At 37.8% G+C, this 11,498-nt stretch overlaps 1 protein-coding gene across 1 annotated transcript; it reads right to left on the reverse strand.

The window, feature by feature from the left end:
• Nucleotides 6,029-7,836, reverse strand: LOC109234135 (uncharacterized protein At4g06744-like). Its single transcript, XM_019399999.1, has one exon. The coding sequence runs from the start codon at nt 7,525-7,527 to the stop codon at nt 6,286-6,288; it is 1,242 nt and encodes a 413-aa protein (XP_019255544.1). The 5' UTR covers nt 7,528-7,836; the 3' UTR covers nt 6,029-6,285.

An 11,498-nucleotide genomic window follows, 5' to 3' on the forward strand; every position in this document is an offset into this window, starting at 1 on the left:
TTTAGGTAATTGTTGAACAACACCACTCCCAGAGTATATGAGGGATCAATAACCGAGGGTTTAAAGGTGGGATTAGGGATAACGAAGCCTTAGTGCGATCTGAAGTGAACTGTATTAAAAGCCAGCTAGCGTAGCTCGGGAGAGTGCATCTAGTAAATTGTCGTAATTACTCGGGAGAGATTTACGGTAATAAGAGTGCTCATGATCGGTAGAGAATACTTAGGCGAAATTATAGAAGACATAGCGGGAAGGATTCCGAAAATTGGGGAAATCATAACTCTAGACCTCCTTAATCTTTTCTCTAACCCTCAGTATCGTTAGTTGTTAGTTTACTATTTTAATTTGTTAGTTAAGTAATTAAACACAAGAATCTTAATATCTATAGGTTAGGAATTGTTCAAGCTTGTCTTATTGGTGATAGTGAACAGCTGTAGCTAAACCTTAGTTCTCTGTGGGATTCGACTCGGGACTTGTAAACCGGATTATATTTACAGCGACCGCATTGTCCTTTTTATAAGGCATAGTTGGTTTGATCAAATTTTGGCGCCGTTGCCGGGGAACTAACGGTGCAGTTGTAGGTGTACATATTGCTTGGTTTCAAGTTTGAATTTTTATTTTATTATTTGATTTTTTTATTTTTTTTATTTTAGTTTTATTTGTTTATTTGAGAAACATGACATCATGGAATTATGAGAAATTTGTTGTTGGTAATTCTACTTTTGATCCTCCTTATGCATATTGTGAAGGAAACCACCCAGGGCAAAATTATCAAAATATTCCTGAGAGCGAGTTTTGTGCACCAACTCAATCTTATGTGTGGAAGGTGTATGATATGTGTGGTGGTCAAGATGGTCACTTTCACGGTTGTGCTTATATTTCTTACTTTCCCCCAACCCCTCACTTTGATGGTTCTTCTTTTTCTGGTGAAGTTAATAGGAACAAAGAACCTAGGGAAGCTGACCTAAAGAAGCTCGAAGATATGTTAAAGTGCATTTTTTGGAACAACAGAGTAAATTACTACTGCGGATAGAAAGGCAGGAGGAAACTATTCACAACTTGAAAGTTCACATGAGTCAACTGGTTAAAGTTTTTAATGCTCAACAAGCCAATATTGTGAATAGTATCCAAGAAGAGCGTGAATTAGATACAGAAACTGATGAGCTAGAGGAGGAGGCTAGAGTAGAACACCAACAATCAATCGCACTAGATTTTGAGGATGTCGATGTTGTAGAAGAGATACTAGAGTCAACCAAGGATATTGAGGATACATATGTAGTTGACTCTATTGTCATTAGTGTTGAGAATGTAGACAGTCCCAATGTTCATGTAGTTGAGCGCATTGATCCTCACTCCAAGCATTTTTCCACATTGTGTTTAGATATGATATGAAAATAGAGTCGGCCGAGCCATTTGAGGAGTCAAGGAATGAGGAACAAAGTGCTTACATTCTGGAATTCTTCTTGCCAGAAAATCGGGATTACACACCTCATCTAAAGGCCAAGAAGTGCAGAATACTACATTATTTTATTGGGCCAGCCAGATTCATTCCACCACCCCAGGAGCATGATCATAGAGCAGAATCAAAACTTGGGGTCCCATTCATAAGTTCAAAGTGGAGGCAGAAAGTGATTCACGTCGTGCCGCGACGTTAAATCAAGCGCTCGTTAGGAGGCAACCCAGCTTTATTGCTTTCTTTTATTTTTTTATATTATTTTTTTATTATATTATTTTTGTAGTGTCAATTTTTTTATTTTCTAGGAGCATGGAAAGCAAAGGTATTGGAAGGATGCATCAGCAAATCAAATGGTTGGAACTAAGTGTGAGGTACCCACACGAAGGACAAAGCTTGGGAGAAGTCTGAGTACCCCATGAACTGCTAGTGCTTCGGCCTTTGGCCTACCAGGGAGTTTCTTTTACCCTCTTGTATGTATGGGTGTGCATTGGGGACAATGCACAATTTTAAGTGTGGGGTGAGGAGATTGTCTGGGTGGTTTTTCATGCTACTTTAGTTGTGTTTGTTTTTTGTTTAAAAGATTGGACTTTTCCTAATGACGGATCTTCTAGACAGTTTTCTTGAGGGAAGTAAGTCTAAAGAAAATACCAAAAAGATTTTTTGTTTTGTTAGGTAGTGTAGCAATTACCCCTTGGTTTTTCTTTAAACCACGGTTCTTTTCCAAGGGTTTTATTTGAACCGGGTGTAGTTAGTTTTTTTTTGGGAATAGGAGCCATTGTGTTTTGTTTTGAAATGAAGCAATATCTCTTGACTTTGTTATGCCTTTGAGAATAGTGAGTACTTTGGGTGTGACGCTTAGGCTCAGTTTTTGACTCTTGTATAAGTACCTTAAATTGTATGATCTTAAATTTGCTTAACTGCTCTAACTAGGGTGTCTTGATGAATCCAATTCTGAGTGAGTTATGTGCCATGTGTGTGTAAGGTTTTGTGATATTCTGTGCATTGCATTTGATGCCTAGAACTTGCCCCGTGTGTTTGTAAAGCGAAATAGTAGTTTTATTCAGTCTAGGAAGTGATATAGGCATTTCTTTGTTGAGCCAGATATGTATATTTTACCCGCCTAATTTTATGTATCGTAGTTAACCCCTTTAAGCCTGTAATCTTGTTTCTTTGGCAACCACATTACAAGCCTTATCCATTTGTTCGAATTAACCATCTATTTGAACCATTGTAACCTCTCATGAGCACTTGAATTATTATGAACTATGTAAAAGTTAAAGTGTGGGGTGGTTGGTTTGGCTTTTGAGTGGAACTAATGAAATAAGGAGAAAGGTGCACTGTTTTGAAAAAGTAAGAGCTACTTGAATTGGAAAAAAAAATAGTTGGATTCTTGTGAAAAAAAATTCCTTGATAAGTGGTGGCTCTTGACGTAAGTGTGCTTAAAAAAGAATGGGGTAATTTACATTGATGTGAAGGTGGAGTTTGGTTTGACATAAGTATGGGGTTTGAATGTTAAAGTATATGTATTAAAGTGCTTAGGGAGGTGTAGTCACTCTTATATCTAAATGTATCCTACCCGTCCCGTAGCCTGCATTACAACCAAATAAAGTTCTAATTGATCCAAGATTGAATGAGCTCGATTAGTGGAGTAGTACACTACGGGCAAGCTTATGGTGCATCTTTTGTGGCATATGAATGTTATTTCTGAGAGTGAGTGAATTCTTTCTATCTTGAGTTCCTAAGTGTAATTAAATTTTATTGTGTGGAACTATTCTCTTGTGTTGTGTGAGGGCACTTGATTCATGAAGGAAAGGTAATGTCAGTGAGCTCTATATTAGAGTAAGTGGGTGAGTTGTGAATAACGTGTGGTACTTGTGAGTCAAATTTTGAGGTGAAGATGTTACGCTTTTGTGCTTAGTCTATTTTAAATACTCTTGGTGTGATGAGTTAGGAGAATTGTTTAAAAAGGTCGTGTCTATAAAAAAGTGTAGTTTGATTACTCGAGGACGAGCAATGGTTTAAGTGTGGGGTGTTGATGATAGGCTATAATTGCATATTTTAGTCGCTTATTACACTCGAATTTACTGCACTTTAATTGAGTTTGCGCTTTAATCGCTAGTGTTTTGCACTAATTGTGTGTTTTATGCCTTGTAGGAGTGATTCCGAGCTATATAGATGTTATGGAATGAATTCAAGTAATTTGGAGCTTTGAATTCTGAGTAAAAGATCAAGAAATTAAGCCGGGATCGTATTCGGGGATCAACGGATGATAAAACAACAAAACGAAGACTCGAGTAGGCATATTGCGCACTATCTAGTAAAATGCACATAACTTTTTGCTCGGAACTCCATTTGGGCTCCACAATACATGGTTGGAAAGCTAATTCAAAGGGCTACAACTTTCATGTTTTACGCTTTTCCAAATTAGGAACGGAACAGGGTGAAAAACGAGCAGGCGCGCGAAGTCGCGCATAGTTCGCGCGCTAAAAAGATTGAGGCAGAAAGGTGCGCGAAGACCGCGCGAAGTCGCGCGTCTGACAAAAGTGTCCTTTTTCACATTGGAGAAGGTATAATTGTTTGGACCTAACCCTACTTGGTATATATACACAGGAGGACGCCACTTTGAGTGGATCGAACATATTTTGGAGGAGAATTCACGTGGAGGAACACACACCACGCTTAGGGGGGACATATTTTGGACATAGATTCGACCTAAGGAGGCAAGAACACATTGGGAGCAAGGCGGAGAATTCTTCTACGAGTTTTTCCTTCCTCTTCCTATTTTTCATTGTTGGTTATGACATTTAGTATTGTAGTTTTACTTACTATTATGAATAGCTAATTTGTTATCTAGAGTTTTGATAGAACCTTTTGTAGGATAAATTCTTGTTATGTTTTTATATAATTGAGCCATAGTTTTTCTCTATTTGTTCAACTACGTTTATATTGTGGTTGGTTGAAGAGCTCTCAATTAGCTTTGCCTATTTAGTATGTATAACTCGGAAGAGAGTGCATATTTAGGTAATTGTTGAACAACACCACTCCCAGAGTATACGAGGGATCAATAACCGAGGGTTTAAAGGTGGGATTAGGGATAACGAAGCCTTGGGTGCGATCTGAAGTGAACTGTATTAAAAGCCAGCTAGCGTAGCTCGGGAGAGTGCGTCTAGTAAATTATCGTAATTACTCGGGAGAGATTTACGGTAATAAGAGTGCTCATGATCGGTAGAGAATACTTAGGCGAAATTATAGAAGACATAGCGGGAAGGATTCCGAAAATTGGGAAAATCATAACTCTAGACCTCCTTAATCTTTTCTCTAACCCTCAGTATTGTTAGTTGTTAATTTACTATTTTAATTTGTTAGTTAAGTAATTAAACACAAGAATCTTAATATCTATAGGTTAGGAATTGTTCAAGCTTGTCTTCTTGGTGATAGTGAACAGCTGTAGCTAAACCTTAGTTCTCTGGGGGATTCGACTCCGGACTTGTAAACCGGATTATATTTGCAGCGACCGCATTATCCTTTTTATAAGGCATAGTTGGGGGTGATCAGTTACCCACCCTTGGGCCAACATATCTTCGCCCCTAGCAGTGATTTTGAGTTGAAAGAGTAGGTTCTGAAATGTATATTCTATCAATACTTGTTCTTCACACACATAAGGTTTGTTTGGTATGAATGAAAATATTTTCTTTCCTTTTGATGGGGAAGTTATTTTCCGAGTTCATGAGGAAAATGTTTCTAAAACATTTAAGCCAACCAAACATTTTCTGGAAAATGTATTTCTTCATACCAACACACCTATTTACAGGTTTGATTTTGAAATATTGGGTCATATTGAACCCGTGATTCGTGCACCTGAAACTGTGGTTGGATTTATGCTACTCCCTCTATTCGATTTTATGTGAACCTATTTCCTTTTTAGTCTGTTTCTAAAAGAATGACCCATTTCTAAATTTGGAAACAATTTAGTTTAAACTTTAATTTCTACCCTTAATGAAAAGTTTTTATAAGCACACAAATATTCTTGACCCCTTTTTGACTTGTCTAGGACCACAAATTCTAAAAATCTTCATTTCTTCTTAAATTCCGTACCCAGTCAAACAGATTCACATAAATTGGAACGGAGGAAGTATATGAATCTTTAGGAGGTCAACATTTACTATTTTTAGCACATAGCTAGTCATCTAGTGTACTGCTTGCAAGGTCATCTTTCATAAAATTTTTAGAGTCAAATAGGATTCGATTAGTATTCTATGTATATACAGCCAACACGCTGGGGGTGCTAAATGCATAGGATAATCCAGGATTTAGAATTAGTTGGTCCAGAATTAATATAATCCTATTATATATATGCATGTATTTTAATTTTTTTCTTCACATGTATATATAGTTCGAGCTGAAAACATAGCTGTTTAATTGAACCTATAAAACATGTCATATATCCGCCTCTACTAGAAATACATTTACGTTGATACCAAAGATAAATAAACTTGTTTTCAAATAAGGTAAAAAGTAGCAGCCACATTAATCAGACATAGAATGACTTGCTGTAATGCGGATCATAGTTTGAGATACATAATAGAAGTTATAGAAAAACTTCAGAGATATCATTGCATTATTACTGGTGAACGTACACATACATACTTGCTCAATATAATTACAAGTTTACGAATAAAAAGACGAAGTTTATGATTTTTCTCAGTTGAACCATCTGGTATCCGAAGCTCAGTACTGGCCCGAATAATCCAGATTTGCGCCGAGTAGGCTCAAGGGATAAAGGCTTCTTACCAAGAAGTTATTGATTTCCAGGCTCCAACCCGAGATTGTGATCATGGATGTTTATGATCATGAGAAGATTTGAAGCTGGGAAGGAAACAGGGAATGTAAGAATATGTCTCCATATTGTAGGGACAGTACCTTGGCTGAGCAAAAAATGCTACACATTCAGCAGTGGATCTTTGAGATGGCAATCCAGGAATGCAGTTTTTCCTCACATCAACTACTCCTTCCTTGATCAAACTTAGGCAAATCGGCCCGACTCCTATAAAAAAGTTATTAGACAATGACAAATTGGCCAAGTTCCCCAGTGAACAGATCACCTCTGGTACCATCCCATACAACTGATTTCCTGCAAAGTTCAAGACCTCCATATTCTCCAAGCACCCTAATGAGAATGGAAGTGGACCTGTAAGCCTATTATTTCCGGCATCAAAGACAACTGCTTCATTCAAGAGTCCAAGTTCATATGGAAGACATCCACTTAACAAGTTGTTAAGTAGCAAAATTTCACTCAAACTCTCAAGGATTTTGGAAATACTACGCGGGATTGGACCGAAGAATCTGTTGTTGGCTAAGGTAAGATAAAGAACATGGCTGCTGCTGCTGCCTATGTTATCAGGAAATTTCTGCATGAAATTGTTGTTGTTGATGAAGAGTGCATCAAGCTGGTCCTTTGTGAATAACTGAGGTGGCACTGATCCAGTGAAAGAGTTGAATCTTATGTCCAAGAAAGACAGGCTATTCATGCCCAATATGGCTGGTGGAAATGGTCCAGAAAATTGGTTGTTACTGATGTCAAGTTCATACAGATATGGAAGATTGGCAATATTTCCAGAAAGAGTACCACTAAAGTTGTTGGAATTGGCATGAAAGAGTGCTATGTCAGGGAGCTGATCAAGGAATCCGTCGAGATTCGGGGCGCTTAGTTGGAAACCATTGAAATCAATGGAAGCAACAGCAATTGCAGATCTGTTGTCTGGGGGAGTTTCACAGTAGAAACCAGTATAATTGCATATGTTTGGACCAACCCAAGATTTTGTGACACCTAAAGGGTCAGAAGTGATGATATTCTTGAATTTCTGGATGATGGGGTACACAACAGCAAGTCTTTGATCAGCAAAAACTAATTGGTTCTGTCCCTTTGATGGAGCAGGTGCTTGTGCTGCTGCAGCTACTGCAACTTTTCTCCTACCATGGCCACTTGAAGCAATGGTAAATTCAAGTGTCTTAATACTATGTCCAATAAGGAACATGCTGAAGACAAGAAGGAGAAATTTGATACCATTCATCATCTTTCAATTAGATACAAAGGCAAAACTAAAAATTTCAAGCCAGAGGCAAAACAGAGAACAAAAGAATCAAGTTCACTACGCATGAGTCATCTCTAGTTATTTTACAGGCTTGGAAACTTTTTGTGCTGACCAATCACAGAAATTAACCTAAACTTATGGGCTATGGCCTATGGATGTGATTAGTCCATTTTTTAAGGTCATATCTATTACGAACCTGCAGGTATTAAAAATTTCAGACTGCAAAAAGAAAAGAGAAAAACAAGAGTCGGAAAGCTAACTGTTTGGTTGTGGCCACAGGGCGAGCATGCTTTCCATCATTAAAGAAATGAAGGTGACGTCCATGTTACCTTTTTTGACATTTTGTTACCAGATTGGCCACAATAAACAGATCCCAATTATTAAGTTAGCTTTTTCTTTACATAAACATACACAATATATACATATTTTTGACATTTTGTTACATATGTACACATATATATTAGTAACTGGAATCCAATCAATATATCTGGCCTGTCATAATAGGTACGTAGTTTTGATGCAGTACAGCTAACAAGGAGGCTTTTGTAGCTACATACTGTCACAGGGATGATTTATGCCACTCAAATTCTGCCCGAGGTTCACCACCGTGTGGCAGTCAAGCCCAGCCTTGACTTCAGCCTTTCCAACACTTAGATTTGTTTTTAGGACGTTCGAAACTTAAACAAATTTAGGCAGCAAATGTAGTAAAAGGCACACACGAAAATTACAGGAATTTCTCCCCAACTTGTATTAAAATGTGAATACAAGAACACAATAAGCCAACCTTATGGCCAAGAACAAAGAACACCCTAGTTGCCTACCCCGAAAATGATTTCCTACCCTTAGGAATACACTTAGACGAAATTGGCTAACACTTGCCACAAGACTAAGTTTTTCTGCCTTCTTTAGGATAGCTTATGCATATATTTATAGGGCAGAATTTAAACAATCAGTTGACAAGCCCCAACTGATGGGCAAACATGTTAAGACAAATACAAAAACATGCCCGCACGTTTAGCCCATGATCAGCCATGTTTTAGATGTGGTTTGTAACCACCAACTGCCTCCCATGTGCCTTGTATACGTTTTGCAACTGCTACTTGTGCACTGCATGTGCCTGTTTTGTCCAGCTACTGCGTGCCCAAGGCTGGCATTGCGCCCAACCTTGCCCTTTGACACTGCTCCGCACCAATGTTATGGTCACAGCTTGCTGCCCATTGACTTAGCCGCACACGCTCATTGCCACAGCTGCCCGCTTATGTCAAGTTGCCCTCAACTTGATCAAATCTGTCTGCATCAATTGTCATTGCTTGTCCCGTATTACCTTGCCTTGTCTTGCAATGTCTTTTATCCCTACTTTGACATGGATTTGCCTTGCCATTGTTATGCCAACCCACACGTCCAAGTGAAATGCGCCTTGCTTCCGTTCAAGGTGCATTTGTCAACCCCGCATAGTCCGTCATGTCGAGCTGTCCGTCATGATATTGTCCCATTTTTCAGGTTGTGTGCCAAAGCCATCATAAAAATCCTTGTCACAACCCAACCTGCCGAGTAACTTTGTCACGGGGCTAACACATACGTACCTCAAGAGAAGCAACCACAGGTTATATATGCTATCTTCCTAATGTTTTACCAAAACATGAATGATAAATTTCTTATTGACATCATTAGTGCATCATGAATCTTCAGAAGTTAATTCTGAACATTAGTGGACCACATAACGTTAAAATAGGTGTGCATTTCTTAATAATTGGCTAAGTCGTGGCATTAACATTAATTTCATTGCACTAATGATTGGTATGATTTCTCGTTAGAGTATAATCATATTAGGTTTGTCCATTTTATTTTTTCAAATAACCGGCCAATCTTGGTCAGTATTTAACAATCCTGAAATTTTCTTATGAACAAACCGACCGACTTTGGTCGGTAGTCGGTAGTCGGTCAGTATTCTATGTAAAAATTGGCAGACAGTGCTGGTTTTATAGCGACACCACCTACCAAATAAAAATCATCATCTATATTTATTTCTATATCTATCTATATCTATATCTATATCTATATTTATATCTATACAATATTAAAAGTGGGAAGACCTTAAGTGAAAAGTTAAATTACTAAAATGCCCATCTTATTGACCTAAATACCATAATTAATAGAACGAAAAAAGCTAACGTCTACAAAGTCTAGGTACCCCTTCACAACAATCACAACCATTTAGAAAAGCAGCAACCACCATTTTAATGTACACTACTAGAAATCCGGAAAAAAGCGACCAGGAAAAGCGACCAAAGTTGGTCGCTTATTGGCCAAAAAGCGACCAAAAAGCGCCTGGTCGATATTAAGCCGGTCCCTTTACCTTAGGGACCAAAGTTGGTCGCTAATTAGCGACCAACTTTGGTCTCACAGGTAAAAGGACCAAATTTTCCGGGCAAAGCATATAGCGACCAACTTTGGTCGCTAAAATATTTTAATATTATAAATTTGGCGACCAAAGTTGGTCTCCAGATGTAAATAACGTTTTATTTTTATTTATTGTTAATAATATCAAGTGACCAACTTTGGTCGCTATATTAATAATTTTATAATTTTTTATTTAATTTGCGACCAAATTGGTCGCCATTGGCAAGAATTAATTTTTTTTAACTATGAGCGACCAACGTTGGTCGCCAAATTACCAGAAATTGTTTTTTTAAAATACAATTGCGACCAAGATTGGTCGCTATTGCCCAGAAAATTATTTTTTTTAAGTGAAAAGCGACCAACTGGAGACCAAAGTTGGTCACTTTTTTGGGTATATTTTTGGCAGAAACTACCTGTTTTGGCTGCTACACCACCTGCCAGCTTATACCAAATATCCTAAACAGGCATTTTATGCCAACAACAACAACAACAATAACACTAAAAAGCAACAAAATATAAATATCAATAGAACTAAAACATTAAGCTAACAAAACTAAGTTAACGTTTATTACAAGCTCATTCGAAAACTAGTTCTATTGTCTAGTTCAAAGTATATAAAGTACTCAAGGAGTGTTCTTTTAGCATCCTCGTTCGAAAGTTGGATTGCCTCGGCCGACTCGTTAGGTGGCTGACTGCGTATGAATTCCCCCACATCAGCTGTGAAGCGAACCTATAAGAAAAATTATATTGAATTAATATTTCAAAATGTATATAAAAGTAAATCAAAATACTTAATGAAAAGTAAAAAACTTACATGTATAGTCGAGGCTCAACCCTCGACCCACCTTTCTGAATCAGTCTCTTTCTTCTTCTTTACAATACGAGTTTCATTGAATAGCTCATCTTGCTTCATTGGCATCATAAAGTTGTCCGGTGGCTTTGGTGATTATCCTCGTGGTACTATTACTCGGGATGAACTTGGATACAGAGAATAACTTGGATACAGTAGCTGACAGGGTGTGTCTTTTGATCAATTGTTGTTCTCGTTAGCGACAATGATGTTGAGACTGCAATGGCATGTGTTTTAACTAGTGATGGTATAGGCAGGAATTTTAACATTTCCTAAGTAGATAAAAGAAAGATTATAGAGAAATTCTCTACTTCATTTTCCAAGAAGTTTAATTGAGAGTGACAAGGGTGATGGTGATGGAATGCTTTCCGTTGGTCATGGCAGTTCCCATAAAACGGGAATCATAAGACTCTATGATGACAAAGATCATAGGAAGTTTTGTTCTCAACATTCTTCCAAGTCTGATCCGTACAAGCTTAATGGGATATTGGTGATATATTCTTCTGAATCCGAAGAATATATCACCAATATCCCACTAAGCTTGTACGGATCAGACTTGGAAGAAAGTTAAGAACAAAACTTCCTATGATCTCTGTCATCATAGAGTCTTATGATCCCCGTTTTATGGGAATGGCCATGACCAACGGAAAATATTCCATCACCATCAACCTTGTCACTCCCAATTAAACTCCTTTTCCTCTTG

This window comes from Nicotiana attenuata, chromosome 11, assembly GCF_001879085.1.
Source record: "Nicotiana attenuata strain UT chromosome 11, NIATTr2, whole genome shotgun sequence".
NCBI lineage: Eukaryota > Viridiplantae > Streptophyta > Magnoliopsida > Solanales > Solanaceae > Nicotiana > Nicotiana attenuata.

Coding starts and splice junctions, on each gene's coding strand:
- LOC109234135 (XM_019399999.1), bottom strand. CDS start 7,527: ATGATGAATGGTATCAAATTTCTCCTTCTTGTCTTCAGCATGTTCCTT.